Below are 22,283 nucleotides of genomic sequence, written 5' to 3'. Positions count from 1 at the left end.
GGTGACATCCCTCCTTCCTCTGGCGAGGTGTGAGAATGTCCTTGGTTCCCAAGAGAAAAGTATTTATTTTGACTATACATATAACTTCAGCAACAAGAGTGGTCAATGCCTGGAATGCACTACCTGACACTGTGGTTTCTTCCCCACCAAAACTTTAACCTTAGAATGTCTACTGTCAACCTCACCCCATTCCTAAGAGATCTTTAAGAGGTGTGTGTATAAGTGCACCAGAGTGCCTAATGTCCCTCTCCTAATGTTCTCCTGTATTCGTATTCATTTCATGTATTCATAATCATGTCTATACTTACGTATATCTGTTATCTAATTCATGCTTGGCAAAATAAATAAAATAAATGAAAAATAAAAATATCTCTAATCCCTCCTTCCTATTCCTCAGCTCCAGGATGGCAGCACTGAAGCTCCCAGATGGCTTTAACCAGGCCAGCTTCAGGGTTGACAGTTTGGTTAAGGTACCAGGCTAGTAACTAGGAGACCATCAAGTCTAGTCCTGTCTTAAGCATGAAGCCAACTGCATTACTTTAGGCCAGTCTCCCTCTCTCTGTAGGAATCCTAGGAAGAAGGCAAGGGCAGACCACTTCAGAAATTTTTGCCAGGAATATCTCAAGGATTTGTCCACTCAACTGCCAGGAGTCAACCCTGATTCCAATGCACAGAGAGAAAGAGACACAAATCACTCACTGGTTGAGAAGCTGGTAAATATAAACTTTTGCCCAAAGGGTTAGCAGAAAGTTTTCTTAGAGTCACCCATGTGCCAAAACAAGCATGATTTATTTATTGAATTTTATTTTGTCAAGCAGGAATTAGGTAACAGATATAAGTATAAACATGATTATGAATACAAATACAAGGGAAAATTAGGACAGGATCGGTAGGCATGCTGGTGCGCTTATGGACGCCCCTTAAAGACCTCTTAAGGAATGGGGTGTGGTCAGACAGTAGACTGCTGGCTGGGGAATTCTGGGAGTTGAAGTCCAGACATCTTCAAGTTGCCAAGGTTGAGAAACACTGGTCTAAGGTTAAAATTTTGGGGGTTTGGGGGAGAAACCACAGTATCAGGTAGTGCATTCCAGGCATTGACCACTCTGTTACTGAAGTCCTATTTTCTGCAATCAAGCTTGGAGCTGTTTACCATAAGTTTGTATGTATTGTGAGCTCCTGTGTTGTGTGGTTGAAGCTGAAGTAGTCTTTGACAGGTAGGACATTGTAGCAGATAATTTTACATACTAAGCTTGGCGAAGTTCTAAATTGTCTAAGCCCAAAATTTCAAGTCTGGTGGCATAAGGTATTCCGTTGCGAGTGGAGGAGTCTTCTCGTGAAATTCCTCTGGACTCAGAGAAGTTTAGGTGTTGAAGTGAAGTTTCTCTGTTGGTAAAGGTATTTTCTGAAATCAGGGCTGCTGCGTCCCTGTCTGTTTTGTCTTGTTTTGACTGGCTTTTAAGTGTTAATAAAGTGTGATAATGAAAGGATTCACCCCTTAATCTCCCGGTTTTCCCCTCTAACCTTTTCTCTGCTTCTGGCATTAATTGTAGCTTGCAGCCTCTTCCCGCTTTTCCTCCCTCTCCCTCCCTCCCTCCCTTCCTCCCTCCCTCCTCTCTCTCTCTCTCTCTCTCTCACACACACACACACACACACACACTTCTATTCGGGCAGCTGTCGGAAGGAAAAAGGAGCGGAGCTTCAGTACGAGGGCAGATGCTCCTCTTTCTCCTGCCCGACGCTGGAGCGGAGCCTCTGCCCCGAAGAGGCCCCGGGTCGCCCTCGGTCATCTCGAAAGGCCACCTTCGCTCCTCCTCGGGCTCCGGCGGCGCCTCCTCTGCCCTGCCTCCCGCGACTCCTGCCTTATCTTCGCAGGACCGGTAGGTCGATGCCCGGGGACGGGCTCTGCATCCTGCCGGCCGGGTCCCACCGTCGCTGGGCGGATGCAGCCTTCCGTTGCCCCTGTCTCCACCGAGCCTTTAGCCATGCTGGACCCCGCAGGTAAGTACAGACGCTGGCCGAGTCCGGAGGGCCGTTTCCTCGCGGGTTTGAGGTTTCGGGGCGCCCCCCTCTCCTCAGATGGAAGGGTTCAAAAACCCCATTGCTTTCGACGGGGCAAACGGTTTAAGGGGCGAGGGCGTTAGAGTGCGGAGTTGTTTCCTTCTGGGGTCGCTTAGGTGAGAGCTTATACACCGTGGACCCTTCCCTCCTCCTCTCCTCGCCTCCCCTGAACCGGCTACAGTCCAGAAAGTATTCAAGGACGCTCTCGGGTTCTCCCCCCCCCCATGCGAATTCACATGACCACGATACGTGTTCAGAAGGTGAGCTGACAAGTGGGATCCTAATTCACTTTAACTTGTATTTGCAGACAATTACCAATAGTAAGGATGCACTTTAAGTTCCGTTTCATTTTCAAGTAAACATTTTTATAAAAGGAGATATAGATTAGTATCATACCCCCCCCCCCACACACACATTGGTTTTATTATTGCCTCCATCTCAATTATTTCAGTATCCTGTAGTTTCTTAACTTTTGGAGTTGTTCTGTTTATCAGAGTTTGAGAAGTCTTGCATATGAGCTCCCCTGTCAAAGATATGCCTCTTCCCTTCTACTCAAAGATCATGAACACCAGACTGTAAGATGGGTCATGAAAAGCCAGCACTGTACACAAACCTCATCTCAAATTATGTATATAAAGAAAAATATATCATCAGACATCGTTCCTTGTGGTCCTCCTGCAGTTTCCGATGTCAGCTGCTTAGATGGTTAAAGAAATACAAGTATTTTCTAAAAGTGTCTGGACATTGTGGTTATCATTGTGGTTATTATGATAACCTTGTTGGTTATCATAAGCGATCAGTATGTTGTATGATAAATTTGGGAAAGCGACTGGTAGCTATTAGAACAGCTTTCAAGCTAAGGTCTTCAATACTTAGGGATTTTGCTTCTTTGCCATTTCATTAGTCCTTTATTGAATATTGTGAAATGGTTAAATGCCTGATTATTTCAGGAAAATATATATATTCTGATCAGGTTTGAAAAACTTTCAGATTTCAGGCAACTTTTACAGTAAAAGCATAGTTAATATTTTTTATTCATGTCTGTCTATCTATCTATCTCATCTATGTCTGTCTGTCTGTCTGTCTGTCTGTCTATCTATCTACTATATCATCCATCTATCATTTATATCTGTCTATCTATGTCTTTCTGTCTGTCTCGTTATTTCATCTTGTAGTTATGGAGGAGCTCATGGATTACAGCTAAGACTGGCCATTCATTACCAGAAAAAGAATTCATTGGAAGAGCAATGAATCCATCTCTATCCTGCAAGAGCTTCCTACATAGCAAATGGTGTCCACTTTCCTAAACTTAGATGAAGTCCCAGACATATATTTAAGAGAAGTGCATTCAGAAAAAAAAATCATAGGAATATCCTTTTGAGTCATGTCTCAGCTATCTATGGATAGAGGCACAATGCTTAGTGGCTTCATGACTAACATTGTGTGGTGGGATGAACACCCATCATTCACTTCAACTTCTATCCACCTAACAGTTTGATAGCATGTGGTATGCGAGTAGATAAATAGGCACCACTTCAGTGGGGAGATACGTTGGTGCACCATGCAATCAATCATATTCGTCCAGGCTCTGAACCTTCCCAGTTGTGGTGCCCATTTGCAAGATAGCTTCGGGGAGGGAGGTGGGCTTGAATGACTCTGCAGAAAGAGATGCTCATCTTTTTTTCTGATGCGAAGCCAGCTCCCCCTTCTATGGTGCACCTTGGGAAGTGCAGAAGTGTTTCCTATACAGCGGAGCTAGCAACTTTGCAGCCAACTACTACTCTGCAATAGCATTGTGCTCTCCTGGCTAATGTAACAATGCCATACAATATACAGACATCTGGGCCACAACATGCCTGACATCACCAACCTTTTTTGTTTGGTGCATTGATAATTGCAACACCAGGGGATGCATGAATTGAGGAGAAACAGCTAGAAAAAAAATAACAAAATATTGTGATTTGCAAATTGAAATTGAGCAATTATGGAGGAAGAAATCAATGCTTGTATCAATAGTAATAGGAGCCCTTGGAGCAATACCCAAAGGGCTGCCTAGAATGACATATGGAAAATCTGCCTATATGCCCAGACGCTGCCTTAATAGCTCTTGGGTCCTTGGTTAGGATTTGAAGTGTTACATTTTTACCAGTCCCAGACTGGTGAATTGTGAATCAAATTGAAGATTAAATCTTTAAGTATAGTTATAATAATACCTAAGGATGTTGTGTGATAAACTTCATATATCCATGTCATAACTATGTAGCAACAAGCAGGACTGGAAATGAACAACTAAGGAAGCAGGTCACAGCTCTGAATTAAATTAATTGAGCAAAAATTAAAATTACAGAACCAGAATTCTCATTAGGACTCCTGTTTACAAATAAGGCACACACACACAAACACACATACATAGAGTGTAACATCTAAAAGTCTTCCACACGTTTGCTGGAGGAGAGATAGCCTCTTGCTGCTGGAAATGAAAGCCAGGTACCTGAGCAGTGTTTACACAATAATTTCCATCTTGTGAATTTACTCACAACATTGAGTACAAAGCACAGGAAGGCAGCACATTCTTATCTAGACAAGAGTGGTGTTTTTAATAGACAGAATAAGAAATCACAATATTAAGAATTTCAGTGTGATGTAACCCAGAAATATTTGAGTCTTATGCAGAATGCATCTTTGCTATTTGTTTAGAATTATCACACAATATGTAGAATGCACATTTCTAGCAGAAAAAGCATCAGTAGGCAGTTCATAATTATTTACTTTCTAGAAAGAAAACCTTAACCCAGCTATAGTTAACAGCTTTAAAATCCATTTATAAGGACTAACTCTTCTTCCTTTTTTTCAGTAGGAATTTGAAATAGATACAAGTGGTTTCCAACTGACAACCACAATGAAGCCTGCGGCCCATTACTGTCATACACTGTGACACAAAGAGGGTTCACCAACATGACCAACTGGATTTTACAACCTTTCATGTGGCAGGCATTAAACAAACCCACTGTCCAATATGAGCTAGTTTTGCTGAACTAGCTTTCAGCAAAAACGAGACCATGGACAGTGCAAATAACTGTAAATGTGGGCTGCTTGCCAACTGCCCAAAATGTGATCACATGACTGGGGGGGGGCAGCAGCCATTGGGATTTTAGAACCAGGTCATAAATATCCTGGGGAGGTCCGTTGTAACTTTAAAAAAGTTACTAAGCGAACTATCATAATTTAGGACTACCTGCTACCTGTTAGATCCTGCTGTATGATTTTCCTTTGACTTGTAGAATAAAATTATCTTCCTAACTTAAATCTTCCTTACTTTCTTATTACTGTGTTATAAAATAATATGACCCATAATGTCTTAACATTAAAGGTAAAGGTTCTCCTTGCACATATGTGCTAGTTGTTCCCAACTCTAGGGGGCGGTGCTCATCTCTGTTTCAAAGCCGAAGAGCCTGCACTGTCCAAATACATCTCCATAGTCATGTGGCTGGCATGACTAAAGGCCGAAGATGCACGGAATACTGTTACCTTCCCACCAAAGGTGGCTACTATTTTCTACTTCTACATTTTAACATGCTTTTGAACTGCTAGGTTGGCAGAAGCTGGGACAAGTAACGGGAGCTCACTCCATTACGCAACGTTAGGATTCAAACCACTGAACTGCCGACATTACTGATCGACAAGCTCAGCATCTTAGCCATTGAGCCACCGCATCCCTTTATTGTCCCATAATATCTAACATTATGAGAATCTAAAAGAGAAAAGAACAGACATAAAGCATTCTGTTTTGGAATGTAAGGATTCTCTTTGGAACACCTCCAGTTAAATTCAGTCGGATAATCTTTGTATAATTATAATTGTACTCACAATAATGGTTTTTCCTTCCAAATTACCTTAATTTTGAAATTAGGCATATGGAATTAGATACCAGTGGTTTTCAGGGAACTTATTTCCAATGAAGTATGCTTTAAAATGGAGCATTATTCTGCTTGCGAGAGGGAGAAATGTGAGAAGAATTAGAAAGCAGTGACTGCAAAGTTGCACTATATGTAAAATTATGGGTTTTTTTGCTTTATAATATGTAAGATTTAAATGTTTATAGGTGGCAGCATATGGTCAACTTAGGTTAACACCTAGCCAATGTTAGATGTGGTTGGTACTTAGATGGGAAATTGGCCAGAAATATCAGGATTGCTGGCTAGGAAATAAATAGGAGAAAACAACGGCAAACCATTTTGGATTCTTGCCAAGATTCTACATTGACATATCTGTGAAGTCACCAGGAGTCAAGGAGAACTCATTTAATATTCTCTTGCAATACAGGTAGTCCTTTACTTACAACCATAATTGAGCTCAAAATTTCTGTTGCTAAGTGAGACAGTTAAGTGAATTTTGCCCCATTTTGTGACCTTTCTTGCCATAGTTGTTAAGTGAATCACTGCAGTTGTTAAGTTAATAACATGTTTGTTAAGTGTTTTGTTTCAGTGTTGTAACTTCAAATGGTCACTAAATGAACTGTTGTAAGTCAAGGACTGCCTGTAATCTCACAATACTATTTGGATAATGTGGTTGACATTTTTCCTCAATGATAATGATATTGCTTTTTAGAAATAATAAGATTAGCAAAAATGAATAGAAAATGTACTTCAAATTAAACTTTTTAATTCAATTTTACTTATTCATGTCTGATTCTTGGAGAACTAACAATCTCCCTGTTTCTAGCCCCATGGTGGGTTCCTACCGGTTCGGACCAGATCAGCCAAACCGGTAGTGGTTTGATGGCCTGGGTCGCTGGAACGGGCAGTGATCCAAGCCTGCTATACTCGCAAACCAGTTGTCCGGGTGGCGCCATCATCTTGTTTTCCCCTTCTGCGCATGCGCAGAACAATTTTTATTGCATTGCACATGCACACACAGTGCGCCCATGAGCAAACCAGCAGTAGTGCCTGCCAGAAGCCACCCCTGTTCTAGCCTGGTGTCTTAACCACCTCACCAAGCTAGTTCTTTATGGCTTTCCAAATATTCATTGCAGCTAATAATATATCTTTGCAAAATAAAGTGTCTCAATTACTTTATTGTTGAGTGGTTACTGAATTAATACTATGCCTATTACAAAAGGGAAAAATATCTTTAACATAAATACTCTTTCTGTGAAAGTCATTTGTCTTTAGTCATTAAAAATATAGATGTTATTTGAACCTTGTTATTTTAAACCATTATTCAACCCTTTATTAGTTAAACAATGGACCCCAAACAGGGGTGGGTTCCTGCCAATTCTAATCTCTTCTATAGAAGAGGTTCCACAAATCTACCATGCTGTTTAGAACCGGTTCCAGCTCCCCCCCCCGCCCATCCGCACCATGCTTGCCCCGCCCACCGCTCACTGATGGGCTGGCTCACCAATCGCCCCACTGCCTCTTAAAGTCTTAAAGCTGTCACGTTTGAACATCCCTGGGGTTTTTTTTCTAAAGGGTTAGGGGTGCAATAGTCTTGTAACTTGACAGCTTTGCGTGCTTCAAATGCCAGAGTTTCTGAACCAACATTTTGGTTGCTAAGCAAGAGTGTTGTTAAGTGAGTTTCATCACATTTTACAAGTTGGCCACGCCCACCCAGACACATGACTGCCAAGCCACTCCCACTTAGTCTCATGGCTGGCAAGCCATTCCCACCCGGTCACATGGCTGGCAAGCCACTCCCACAAAGCAGGCCACACCTGCAGAAGAGGTTCCAAAAATTTTTGAAACCCACCACTGACCCCAAAGTAATATAATCATAGTGACAAAATCAAATTAATGTTCTTTTACTTTACAATTCAAGAAGAGGTATCATATACAACAGACAATTCTATTACGTACATTCTTAATTAATAAACCAAGAACTTACATTTAGAGAGATTATTGAGCTGAGGTTCGAAGCAAAACCTGGTGATTAGTTTCTGCCCTTTGGACAAATTGAGCACTTAATTAGAGGAAGCAATTGTTAAAAGAAGACCTTGTATCTCTTTTCAGCATGTTAACCACCACATTTCATTTACCTCTGTGATTTGTTAAAATAAAAGCAGCTTTAAACAATCTACAGACAATAAAAAAGCAAAATATGATGGTAATAATTAATAATTTTCTATCTTAGAAAATTCAGATGACATGACTTTTTTAACTACCATATTGTTATTTAAATGTGTAATATTCAAATAAACATTAAAAAAAACTTTACTGCCCAGTTGTCCCATTAGTGATTAAACACTAGTATTTTCAACTGAATTGAGTTTGATATGCCCCACTAGGATAGCCTTTTATAATGCATGACCTACTGTCTGCATTTCATAAAATCTATTTTCTGTACTTTTTGCACATCTTGTGCATGTTTACTCAAAAGAAATGAGTTGCTATGGAAATATTTACATGACCCACAACATTCTCATCTTTGTTAATTTGCTTGGACTATGAGTCTGCAAATTAGGATTTGAATCTGATATGAAAATATATGTCTGAACTGGCATGCCAAATTTTGCTGCTGGTCTATCCCTATAGCAGTCTTTGGGACTGAAGCACTTAGAATATAAGCACAGAATAACAAAAAAAATAAATAGAACAAGCTGAATTTCATGGTACGTCAAGCTTAGCTCAAGCTCACTTTAGAGAAATTGGGGTCTTGGGCAAAGAACGTTTGGATGGGTTTGTTGTGATCTTTATCATTCAGTTTTAATGCGTTTTAATTATTTGTTAATTGTGCTTTAATTTGGTGTGGGTGTCTGGATTTTGTTTTGATTCTCCCTCATTGAGTGCTTTCTGTTAGTTCAAAGACAAGATATAAAGGGCAGCATTCCGATATCTAAATTCAATAGGAGCCCTTGTTTGAAGATGCGTTGCTAGCAGAGTGCAGAAAGAATGATGCTTAATTAAAAAGCACAACGTCCCATATTGAGTAGGAGTGTTGGAAACAATGTTTCTGGGTTCAGTTCCAAGTGGGGAGAAAAACACTGGAAACATGGTGGCTGTTTGGAAAGATGGTTTAAATGGTGGACTGGATCACATGCCTTGAAGATGTTCAATGAAGAAAAAGTGGAGAGATGCTGAGAGTGCTTAAATTTTATACCCTCTCTGGGCTTTTGAATTTGAGCTTGTATTCTGATTGGTTGTCAGACTCCCATGGGGCCATTCAGGGGCAACTCTATAGGCTGTCCTGAGTCCCAGGCTTGGTTGAGCCTTGCTGGGTGATGTAATCTTTCCAAGTGCCATATGGTGAGATGGGTAAGGCTAATCCTATCTTGGGTGAGGGCATTTGCCTATGAATAGACCTAGCTATCTCTTTATCTCTTAAGTGCGGACATCTGCTGTGGGCTATTGAGGATGGTGGGGACTATTAAGAGTGAGTCTGTTTCTCCTAAAAACATGTTTCTCCATTTCTCATTCAGGGAAATATAATATTCTGCCTTTTTAATATTTTCTAGAATATTTCATTTTTCTAGGAGAGGGGTGGGTGCTAACTTCCGACAGGAGGGGAAAAAGAAGACAAAAAGTTCCTTTATCTCTTATACATGGAGACTCATTGAAATAACAATTAGCCAGGTAAGGTAAGCCTTTACCTATCCAGGGCTGTCACAGAGAAGGACCCCTGAAAAGTCGAGAGCAGCCACAGCCATGTAAATGAAACCCCACCCATAAAAAAATGGCTATGTCTTTTATGGCATGCCGTGGCTGCCCTTTTGAGTTTTTTCAGCCTCTCTCTTCATTTACCTTTGCTCTCACCTCTCTCTCTCTCCATTTCTATCAGCTCAGAGGTTCAAAAAGAGGAACAGGACATGAAAGAGCATCAACAAAAAAAAAGGGAAGTTCTGGTCAATTTTTTCTTTAAATTATCTCTTCCCCTTTGTCTCCCTCCCTCCTTCACTGCAAGGAAAAGTGTCCAACTTGCAAACGCAGGAAACCTGAAGCCAGTAAATTGTCCAGAAAGAAGAGATTAGGCACATCCTGCTCTTGCTTGTCTCCAGTGGCTTTGAAGCATGACACTTAGCTGGGTGTACTGTACACCTTCGCCTTAATTTATGACATTTCCTATCCTTTCCTATGAAGCATAGAATTGTACTGGTTGCATAAACCTCTATCTATTTCTTGCATTTGTAGGATAGCTATGATGTGGGCTTCCTATATGGAAGTAATTCTGCATAAAAGTTCCTCTTGTGTGAAATAACCCTGAGCATCAGGAATATTACATTTCAGTTTCGAGTTTTTTTTTCCTACACATGAATACAAATCAGGCATGAAATCACCTCGATTTGCATGGACATCGGTTGGGAAGAGGGTGTCAGATTCTCAAAAGTAACATTGTTTTATGTTGTGACCAAAGCTTTGTCTCTTCACTATGGACGGGCATTGCAATTTTGCATAACTCCCAAAGGAGGAAACTTACTGGCACCGCTACTATGGCACCGCTACTATGCATGGCAGATTGTGTTGGCTTTGCCTTTCTCTTCTTTGGGATTTGTCTTCCGGTCATAAATAGAGATCTAGATCTTATCCCACTTTTGTGGGGAAAAAAACTCTCAAAAAAGACCTGCAATCAAAGCAATTCAGAAATGATAAGAAGAGAAACATGCATTTGGGCTCACACTATACAAGAAGAAAGCTACAGACAGGTGCTTGATTTACTTTAGTGATACATTTATTCATAGTAAATGGTCAGGTGCCCCAACCTGTGGGAAATCAGTAGTAAGGTATCAATGCAATGATATAATAAAACCTGAACGACTTCCATTCCAAGAAATCCATTGAGAATTTATTGCAAAAGTCGAATGGGAATAAACAGGCCATTGATTACTTACCTCATCACCACAGAACAAACACTATTTTCTTTCCATGTCTTTCAAAATTAGCAACAATTAACAACAATTTTTGTTGTTACGAGAGGTGGGAGTGGGAGGCACCGTCTTAAGGTGGTTCTCCTCCTACCTCTCAGACAGGTTGCAGTCAATATTGGTTGGGGGACAGAGATCGACCCCTAGACCCCTCAAATATGGGGTGCCGCAGGGTTCGGTCCTGTCCCTCCTCCTATTTAATATCTACATGAAGCCGCTGGGTGAGATCATATGCCGGCACGGGATCAAATATCATCAATATGCGGACGATACTCAATTGTATCTGTCCGCTCCGTGCCAACTCAGCGAAGCAGTAGAAGTGATGTGCCAGTGCCTGGAGGCTGTCAGGGTCTGGATGGGAGTGAACAAGCTTGCACTCAATCCAGACAAGACCGAGCGGCTATTGATGCTGCCTCCCAAGGATAGTCCAGACATTCCACCTCTTAGCCTGGGGGGTGAAATTATAAACCCCTCAGAGAAGGCCCGCAATTTGAGTGTCCTCCTGGATCCACAACTGATGTTAGAACACCATCTGTCAGCTGTGACCAGGGGGTGTTGCCCAGGTTCGCCTGGTGCACCAGTTGCGGCCCTACCTGGACCGGGAGGCACTTCGAATGGTCACTCATGCCCTCGTCACCTCAAGACTGGATTACTGTGATGCGCTCTACATGGGGCTGCCCCTGAAGAGTGTTCGAAGACTGCAGTTGGTCCAGAATGCAGCCGTGTGAGCGATACTGGGTTCACCTAGATACACCCATGTTACACCTATCCTCCGCGAGCTGCACTGGCTCCCCATTGGTCTCTGGACGCACTTCAAGGTGCTAGTCATTACTTTTAAAGTCCTACATGGTTTAGGACCTGGCTACCTGAGAGACCACCTCCTGCCACTTATCTCCCAACGACCAATAAGATTGCACAGGTTGGGTCTCCTCCGGGTGCGTCGACCAGACAATACCGGCTGGCAGCCCCCCGGGGGAGGGCCTTCTCTGTAGCTGCGCTGGCCCTGTGGAACAATCTACCCAAAGAGATCCGGACCCTTACCACACTCCCAGCCTTCCGTAAAGCCACCAAGACCTGGCTGTTCCGGCAGGCCTGGGGCTGTTGATTAATATCCAGCCCCACTTAGATAGAATGGATGGTGTGTTAATTTTAATAATTGTATTTCTTATCTTAAATTTTTTTAAATGCTTTTTATTTTTGCCTGTGAGCCGCCCAGAGTCCCAATGGGAGTGGGCGGCATACAAATTTTATTAAACTGAAACTGAAAACTGAAACAATTCATCACAACCTCTGAGAGTAGATATTTTGCTTATTTTTGAGAATTTGAAAACATGCTTGTTTTACAATAATCTAAAGCCAGTCTTGTGAAGTATAATAGACTGAGAATGTTCATGGATGTAACTAGAATATGAATGTGGTAATTTTCAGGACAAAGTATTGATCTAGGAAAAGGAAAGGTCAGCTTTTGTTTTCAGCATGGTTATTTTATTTTTAACTAGCTGATAACCCAGCGTAGTCCAGGTATGTATTTATCCCAATCCTGTATTAGAGGGAGCCCCCTTGTGTAGTACTGTGAAGCCGTTACCATAGCAACTCTACTGTGCTGTACAGTAGAAGTCATTTTAAGGCACAACAGGCTGTATCTTAACAGAACTTAAATCCAAAATACACACTATCACTCTCAAAAGTACTGTGACTTGACACTATAGTAAGGTGACCAGACGTCCCGCTTTTGGCGGGACACCCCCGCTTTTTAATGCATTTTCCCGCGTCCCGCCCGCTTTTTTAAAAAGCACGCTTTTTTTGGCGCTCGCAGCTCCCGCCCATCAGCTGCTAGCTTGCTGGGCTGGCTCATCGTTCTGTTCTCTATCCTACCTACCTACAAATTTAAGCCAGCCCAGCCTGCCGCTCACTGATTGGATTGGCCTGGACTCCAGCCAATCAGTGAGCTGGCTGGGATGGAAAACGCGGCGTGCTTAAAGTTTTCCATCCCAGCCAGCTCACTGATTGGCTGGAGTCGCTTAGCATGCCGCATGAGTCCCCCGCCCATCCGTTGCCGCTCGCATGGGCGGGGTAGCGTAGCGAGTGAGCGGGGAGCGAGCTCGCCTTTCCAGCTCCACTTCCGGACAAGCTGTGGGAAAACCTCTGCGAAAAGTGCCACCTGGGGCCGCCGCTTCTTCTCCGAACTCAGAGTAAGTGACGGGGGGCGAGTGGGGGGGTGGCGGGATCGCCGCCCGCTGCACTGCAGCTGACTCACCCCGGGCCGGGCGGGCTGGGAGGCTCTGGGCGTCGGGCGGGAAGAGCGCAGAGAAAGGCAGAGCGGCGCTCGACGCGACTCTGCTATTTCTGCTGGAGGAGTCCCTAGATAGGAAGGCGGGTGGCGAGGCAGAGCAAGGGAGCGCAAACGGCGGATCCCGGGCTCATATGCAGAGGGCTCTCCAGGCACAGGAGCGCTGGAAAAGTGCTCCGCTCATGCACCCACCGGGACGGAGCACGCTCGCTCGCTCGCTCCAGCCCTGCCTGCCGGCACGACTTTGAAGTGTTGGCTTGCCGCTTGCCTTCCACGTCGGCCCGCGCAGAAGGCAATCCAGCCCTTTCAAAGTCATGCCGGCAGTTTAGAACTCGCCCGCCATTCAGCGAAACATCTTTCGCTGAATGGCGGCGAGGGGCACGCTAAAGTGCCGGCATGAGTTTGAAGGGCTGGCTTGCCTTCCATGTCGGCCCGTGTGGAAGGCAAGCCGCACTTCAAAGTCATGCCGGCAGTGGGAAGCCTTTGCCGGCCCGATACCAGCTCTGAAGTTGCTTTCCTTTCTACTAAAGCCCCTGCTCAGCAAAGCAAGTCCGGGGAAGTCCTTTGAGCCGGCTAGAAAAGGTCTGCCGCGAACTGGGAAGCTGACCCCCCCTCCTCTCTGCCCCCCCTCTGCAACCCCGGATACCCTCTGCCGCCGTGCCTGAAGCATGGGAGCGCTCACCAGCCGGCAGAACGCCGGAGTGGAAGAGGTGGATGTCGTCCAATTCCCTCTACAGATACCCCCCAAAATCTGGTAAGACGGAGCAAGCGGGGGGGGGAATATGCGAGAGGTTTGCGGGGAGTCCCGCATGGCAGGGTTTTGCGCGCGCTCTGTACTCTGAGTTGAGGGAATGGCGAGCAGCGGCTGCAACCCCAGAGTTCGGCTAGGCGAGAACTTTAAGGCGAGCGGCGGGACGGACCCTTGCTGTCAATCTCCCCCCCCTTGTGCCTTTTCGCAGCCGTCCCATCGTTCTCCCGCCAGTGGGGCTGCTCCTGTGATGGGGTCCCCCCCGTGGCTGCGAAGGAGTTTCCCGAGAGTTTTAGAGGGTCAGGAGTACGACCCTCATTGCAACGTCGCCATTTGCAAGCTCCGGCTGCTTGGGAGGGTGGTTATTTATTTATTTTTTCTTCTTGCTTCCGCTTTCTTGCCGGCTTGCAAGGATTGTGGTGGCGGCTTGGATGGAAATAGTGACATTCGTGGCATCGCGCTTGGGGTTAAAAACTGCTTTTCGTTCGCGGCAGCAACTGCTCTTTGAGAATTCTTGCTTGAAAAAACAGGACTCCCTCACGCGGTCCTGAATTGAGGTCCATCTCCCTCCACCCCTAATTAAAAAGCCCCTGGTAAATTCTTGCCTGTCCTGTGCCACTTGGCATGCCTGCCTGTTTAGTTGTTACTGCGCTGATTGAATTCTAAAATACCCCATCAATCTTCCGATGTAACATTTAACCATCCCCGCTGCTAATGAGAGTTCGCCCCTTCGCCCGCTGAGTTGGAGTCGGCGATGGGACGGCGGGGTCGGTCGGTGGCTCTCTCGCTCGCTCCTCCCGCCGCGGCGCCAGCAGCAATGGGATATGCTTGGGGAAGGGACAGCCAGAACCACCTGCCCGGATTTGTGCTCCAGCCGTCGCCACCGCTTCTGCTGCTGCTGCAGCAGCCACCAGAGACTCCTTCCCCTCCGCCGCCCGCATGGAGTGGGGAGTGAGCACGCGAAAGGAGAAAAAGGAAAGGGCGGGCTCCAGGACACAGCGACCCGTGGGAGCGCCGGAGGAGGCGGATGTTATAGCTGCTTTTCGCTTCTCCGCCTCTTCCTGGGGATCGTGGAGGAATCTTGGTCTGGCATCATTGAGGAGAACTGCCGCGCGCCTGTTTCGAGGCTCATCACTAGCAAATACCCACCGCTAGAAGATGGGGAGGGTAGCCTGGGTCTTCTCGGGCCAGGATCAGACCTTCCTGGCTGCCTTTGCCACTGCTGCCGCCGCCACTGCTTGGCAGGTTCTCCTCAATGATGCCAGACCAAGATTCCTCCACAATCCCCAGGAAGAGGTGGAGAAGCAGGGCGGAGAGAGGAAAGGAAGCTGCAGCCGAAGGGAGAGACGCTCGCCCCCGTGTTCAGCAAAGCAAGCCCGCTGGCGGCGCCTGTGCTGTGGTGGGAAGCGAACTGCGGGTCCCCCCTGCCGCCACCGCCTTCTTTACCTCTGCCTCTTCCAGAGCCTGGGGTGGCTGTCAGGGCGCTGACGGTGGAGCGGACGCGGCCAGTTTGTTACTGCTTCCAGGGATCGAGATGGACGAGGGAAGCGGCGGTGGCGGACATCGGACGTCGGCAGCGACTGTAACGACCGCTCGGGCGAGGTGCAGAGGAAGAACGGAAGGTCCCTCCTGCCCGCGACGACGGCTCCAGCCATGGACGAGCAGGCTGGCCCCAACAACAACAACGCGCTGCTCTTGCCACCACCTCCGGGTGGGAAGCAACCACGCCTGTGCGGCGCCTGTGTTGCGGAGGGAAGCGAGTCCGTGAGGCATGGTTGCTTCCCACCCGGAGGTGGCAGCAAGAGCAGCGTGTTGTTGTTGTTGTTGAAGAAGACGCCGGGGCCAGCCTGCTCGTCCATGGCTGGAGCCTTCGTCGTGGGCGGGAGGGACCTTCCGTTCTTCCTCCGCACCTCGCCCGTGTGGTTGTTACAGTCGCTGCCAACATCCGACGTCTGCCACCGCCGCTTCCCTCGTCCGTCTCGATCCCTGGAAGCAGTAACAAACTGGGCGCGTCCGCTCCGCCGTCAGTGCCCTGACAGCCACCCCGCCGGCGGCTACCGGGCCTCGCTGGAGTCAATTGCAAAACTGCATTCAGCGCTTTGAGGACCTGAGGCATCTTGGGAAATGCAGTTCCCTATCGGAAAGAATGGAGGAGCTGCGAATTTGTAACAACAACAGAAGATAATAACTTGGTGCTTCGCAGGTTACGAAAATCTCAAGTTTGATTTGCACACTGTTTTTTAAAAGTTAGATAAAGAAATTATGCTGTGAAAGCGACTAGAAAGCCGCCCCCCTCCTTCCTGTATGCGAGAAAGGGAAGGAGAGGAAGGAAGGAGGGAGGGGGAAGGAAAAGAAGAAGGGAGGGGGTGAGAAGATGGAAGGAGAAAAGATGGATGGAAGGAGAAAGAATGGAAGGAGGAAGATGGAAGAAGAAAGGAAGAAAAAGAAGAAGGGAGGGAGAAAAGAGGGAAGGAGGTAGGAAGAAAAGGGGTAGAGAGGGAAGAGAGGGAAAGAGCAGAAAGACAAGAGAATGAAGTTGATAGGCAAGAGGGAGGAAGGAAGGAAGGAAGAAAAAGGGAGGGAGAGAGGAAAGAAGAAAAGATGGAACTAGAAAGGAAAGAAGGGAGGGAAGGAGGAAAGGGGAAGCAGAGCAGAAAGACAGAGAAGGTGAAGGTAGATAGGCAGAAGGAAGGAAGAAGGAAGAAATAGGAAAGGAAAGGAAGGAACAGAAGCGAAGAGGAAGAGAGAATGGAAAGCAGAAAGACAGAGAAGGTAGATAGGCAAAAGAAATGAAGCTGAAAGAATGGAAGGAGGAAGGAAGAGAAAAGGAGGAAGGGAGTGAGTGAGGAAAGAAGAGAGGATGGAAGGAGAAAGGAAGGAAGAGAGGGAAAGAGCGAAGACGGATAAGGTGAAGGTAGATAAGCAAGAGGAATGAAGGAAGAAGGTGTGGTGTCTCGAGGAGGGGGAAAACATTTAGTGACCAAAGTTACAATGGCATTGAAAAAGGTGACTGATGACCATTTTTCACACTTAGCGACCGTTGCAAACATTTTTCACACTTAGCGACCGTTGCAGCATCCTCATGGTCACATGATCAAAATTTTGTTTGGCAACAGATTCGTATTTATGCTGGTTCAGTGTCCTGGGGTGACCTTTTGACAAAAAAAATTTTTTTTAATAAAGGCCCCCCCCCCTCCCGGTCAAGGGCGTCCCTCTTTTTCCAATCTGAAAATCTGGTCACCTTACACTATAGATATAATTCAGTCCTTTTCATTTCAGCGGCCCAGGCGTTCAGGGAGTATACTGGAACACACACACACACACACACACACACACACACACACACACGGGTGTTGGGGGGGGGTCTTACCCCACAGTATTTTGTTTCCAGGGTGTAATTCATAGTGTACCAAGTTTAGTTGAAATTATTCGAGGTGTCCAGAGTTATGCTGGAACATACACACCCACACAGCATTTTTTTATAAAGTATGTGAAGATTTCACCTGAAATCTGAAGAATTTGGTTGCTTTGGAATTCAATTTCAGTTTTCTCAGACTTTTGAAGAAAATGCCAACTTTTGGTAATAGCATTAATTGAAAATCTTGTATAAGAGGAAGCATGCTAAGGTTCTAAGGAGAATATCACAAACTTTGTTTATCACCAGAATTCCTGCTTTCCTTATGTGAAATGCTACTTTCGTAAGAGCCAAACTAAATATCCCATGTAAACGTAGGCAGTAATTTTCTAGTAGTATTCACATAGAAAGGAAAAACAGCTTGGAAAAGGATACTTATAATAGGAAAGCAGCAGTGGGTAGGCCATTACCTTTCTTAAGTTCTTTTCAAGTCTCTCAAATAACCTAAACTAACCTGATAATGGTTTTATTATTTATACATCTGTAGATTTCTAACATTTGACATATTTTTAACGACAGACATAAAGGGTTTAAAGACCTCTTCGGCCATAATTTTGTTTAATCAGCCACCCCAACTGTGTTTCCCTCCCTAGTTTAAAGAAAGAATGAAGACAATTTAATCTGTACACCTGTATGTAATGCTTAAATGGCTTCCTTTCACACTCTAAATGCTAATGCTCTGATAATAAGTATTTGCAACACAATCTTTTCTGTTTATTGAGAAGTAAGTCCTAGTGACACAGTAGGTCCTTTTTTCCCAAAGGTGCATAAGGTTGCAAGTTTAAAATGTCAATATGTCAAATATTGTTATTTTTAAAAAATAACAATTCCTTTCTAATGGCTCCTTAACAGTTAAAACTACATTTGCCCTCAAGGGTCTGAAAATTAATTCACTTATTAAAACCTGTTGATCATGTTTTCCTCTCTCTCCAACTATCTTGTGTTTTCTGTGCATCATCATATTTTAATTATTTTCAAACTAAAAGAATATTGGAAAAATATGTAAGAATATCTGTCCATCAAGACTTTGTCTAGTTATCTAGCAGCAGAATAATAAGAAAACTGACTGAACAAGAGTAGGATTAGGACTTGGCAAGGAAATCCATTTGCCCAATACATCCGTAGTGGAAGATATGTGGATAGTGGGTGCCATAGGTGCCTAGTTATGACAGACACCCCACCCTACCTACAACCCTATTCTGGAGTGCCAATGGCAACACACATGCACATGTACACACCACACACAAAGTCACAGATCCACATTTGGATGCTTGGCAACTGGCTCACCTTGATGAGTGGTTGCCTCATTCTGCATTCACATGACGCACTTTCAACTGCTTTCTGGCAAAAAGCACCTCACTTGACCTCACTTTATGACCATGGCATTCACTTAACAACTGCCTCAGAAAGGACATAAAATCAGGTCAATCATGTGGGTGCCTCGACTTATCTGTACACATAGATGGAACACAATTACTTTATTACAGCATATCAAATCCTGGCGGGCTTGCCTTCTTGTGGGGGTGGGGGATTGGGAGAAGGCGGCAGCAACGACGAGCAGCAGCAGCAAATGGGTGGTGGCAGTTCCAGCCACCTAGAACAGCTGATTGGCGGCGTGCTGAGAGGTTGAGAGCTGGCCACTGACCAGCTGTTCAGCAGAGAATAACACTGGGCAATGGCGATGTTTCGGTCACCTGGTCCAGCTGATTGGTGGTGCACCAGGAGTAAGGTGACCAGATTTTCAGATTGGTAAAGAGGGACATGATTGACCGGGGGGGGGGGGGACGACTTGATTAAAAAATTTACAGTATATATTTGTCAAAAGGTCACAAAAGGCGGATTACATGACCCCAGGACACTGAAACTATCATAAATACGAATCTGTTGCCAAACATCAAAATTTTGATCACGTGACCATGAGGATGCTGAAACGGTTGCTAAGTGTGAAAAATAGTCATCAGTCACTTTTTCAATGGTTTATTTCAATTTATTTTGGATAGAATCTTTTTTTAAATAGTCTAAGACAATTTAAAAAAAGAATCCACACAGAATAAATTGAAGTAAAACATTTCAAACTATTCCACACAGAATTAATTGAAGTAAAACTATTTTTAAAAATTCTATGCACAATACATTTCAAAGTATTGTGCATAGAATTTTTAAAAATGTAAGTCACAGTCATATATCCACAAGATTCTGCAAATGGCTATAAATGTGGGTCAGTTATGGAGTGATTGCAGGGAGACATGAGGCATCAGAACTTCGAACCAGGTCGTACCTTTTGGGAGGGAGGGAGGAGTCTGTCATAACTTTGAACAGTCACTCAGTTACCAGGCATAAGTCGAGGTCTACCTGAACAATCCTGCCTTCCAATGCCAGGTAGCTCCATCAACAATCCTTTTCATCTTTTTGTAAGAAAAATATGATGGAAAAAGAAAACAATACTATTGTACATTTATTCCAGGACATACACGAAGTCATAGGAATGGATCATGAATGAAAGCACATTTCCACCCAATCCAGAAAATAATCCATTTAATCCAGAAAATAAAGCAGCAAGGATCCCACTATCCCCCCACCTCCTCTTTCTCCCTTTCATTCTCTTTTTGGGGGGAAGGAGGAGAAAGGACAAAAAGGAGAAAGAGGGAGAAAGAGGAGGTGGTGGGGATAATGGGATCCTTGCTTCACCAAGCTCAGAAAGCAGCAAGGATCCCACTATCCTACCACCTCCTCTTTCTCCCCCTTGTTCTCTTTTTGGGGGGAAGGAGGAGAAAGGACAAAAAGGAGAAAGAGGGAGAAAGAGGAGGTAGTGGGGATAATGGGATCCTTGCTTCACCAAGCTCAGAAAGCAGCAAGGATCCCACTATCCCACCATCTCCTCTTTCTCCCCCTTGTTCTCTTTAGGGGAGGAAGGAGGAGAAAGGACAAAAAGGAGAAAGAGGGAGAAGAGGAGGTAGTGGGGATAATGGGATCCTTGCTTCACCAAGCTCAGAAAGCAGCAAGGATCCCACTATCCCACCACCTCCTCTTTTTCCCTCTCGTTCTCTTTGGGGGGGAAGAGGAGAAAGGACAAAAGGAGAAAGAGGGAGAAAGAGGAGGTAGTGGGGATAATGGGATCCTTGCTTCACCAAGCTCAGAAAGCAGCAAGGATCCCACCTATCCCACCACCTCCTCTTTTTCCCTCTCGTTCTCTTTTGGGGGGGAAGAGGAGAAAGGACAAAAAGGAGAAAGAGGGAGAAATGGCTGCAGGGAGAGCGGCGCCCGAGAGAAGCGGGCAAAAAAAAAAAGCCTTCCGATGGCTGAGCCTCTTGGCCCAGGACCGAGCCTCCTCCTCGCCGCGCTGCTGCCACCGGAAAGCCGTCGCTCTCCCTGCAGAAAAACATCATGTTCTTTCTTTTGGAAAATCGGGACATTTTAAAAACGCGCCGGGAAATGGGACAAATTGTTATAAAGCGTGATTGTCACGCTGAAATCGGGACATCTGGTCACCTTAACCAGGAGGCTGAGATTCAGCTGACTGGCAGTGTACTTAACAGAGCGGTGGCGGCCCACAGAGAGGAGCCTGGGCAAATTACTCTCTGCATGCATTTGTTCGGTAACCGGCCGCTTCAATGTGCAAGCTGGAGGACTGTTATCTGAAGATGGCCAATCTGCTACCAGATGGTGGTTGACCACCATCTACAGAGGATGCCGGGAGGCAATGGCTGACTTTACAACAAACTTTAACAAGACTCAATGAGTGCCGAGACTCTGGCCTGAATAAACCTGGTTGCTGTTTACCAGTTCCAGAGCAATTGTGCTTCTGTTTTTGTCAGGCCCAATGCTTAGACCTTTGAGACAGAGAAGAAAATAGGCACCTTCTAAGGCCACAGCTGGTAATAGGGCTGGAAAGAATCCCAGAAACTTTGCTACTTTATTTTTCTTGGTTTTAATGAAATACTTTTTTTAAAAAATTAAAATTTTAATTTTTTAAAAGAATATTTTAAAAATAAAAACTGCCCTTAATTCACTATACATAGAGTCATTGGTTTATGTTCACTGGTAGAAATCCTGTTTGTGATGTGAAACGTCCTTAGATGTTTCTTTCTTTCAGATAAAAAGCAGATTTAGAGGAATCATGTATCTTAGGAAACAAGGAAATATTAGTGCACCTCTGGCAATATGATACTTTTCCAATTTATCTTTGGTATCATTTCAGCACAAAAAATAAGGGGGAAGAAATGAAATCATAGATATCTTGTATTACATAATGTGTCCTGGAATAGAACTTTCCAAGGTTTGATTCTCAATCTAATTTCAGAAGTCATTTAGGTTGGTTCAGGCTTAGGACAAAATCGTTTTTCTGTTTTCCAGCAACTTCTTGCTTGAGAAGGAAGAGATCCAAGAAAGAAAGACAGAGAAGGTTGAGGAGGGAGGGAGAAATGAAAGGGATGGCAGAAAAAGAATGATTTCACCCTGCTTAGCGGTGTCAAGTAGACAGCACAGTCAAGGAAACCACTAGTAGAGGATTGGAGTGTTTCATATTTCCTTTGCATCATCTAATGTAGTGTTTCCCAATTTTGGGAACTTTAAAATATGTGGACTTCAACTCCCAGAATTCCCCAAGTGGGCTTTTGGGCTGCTCAGTACAGTAATTGACTCGACTATCAAATAAAGGACACTTAGCTCAGTGGCTGAGATGCTGAACTTGTTGGTTGATTCGCGCCGCGTAATAGAGTGAGCTCCTATTACTTGTCCCAGTTTCTGCCAACCTAACAGTTTGAAAGCACATAAAGCTGCAAGTAGAAAAATAGGGACCACCTTTGGTGGGAAGGTAATAGTGTGTCTGTGTACCTTCAGTGTTTAGTCATGCTGGCCACATAACCACAGACACGTCTTTGGACAGCGCTGGCTCTTCGGCTTTGAAATGGAGATGAGC

The 22,283-nt window shown here is 44.8% G+C and overlaps 1 protein-coding gene across 1 annotated transcript in view; it reads left to right on the top strand.

Moving 5' to 3' along the window:
- The first annotated feature begins 1,938 nt into the window (after positions 1-1,938).
- TMEM255B (transmembrane protein 255B) overlaps positions 1,939-22,283 on the top strand; it is a 66,127-nt gene continuing 45,782 nt past the window's right edge. The window contains exon 1 of the mRNA XM_032226920.1: positions 1,939-1,998. Coding sequence (XP_032082811.1) covers positions 1,941-1,998 — 58 coding nt within the window. The 5' untranslated portion in view covers positions 1,939-1,940. The remainder of the gene's footprint in view (positions 1,999-22,283) is intronic.

This window comes from Thamnophis elegans, chromosome 11 (genome assembly GCF_009769535.1).
Source record: "Thamnophis elegans isolate rThaEle1 chromosome 11, rThaEle1.pri, whole genome shotgun sequence".
Classification (NCBI taxonomy): domain Eukaryota; kingdom Metazoa; phylum Chordata; class Lepidosauria; order Squamata; family Colubridae; genus Thamnophis; species Thamnophis elegans.
This window is presented reverse-complemented; position numbering and strand designations above follow the sequence as displayed.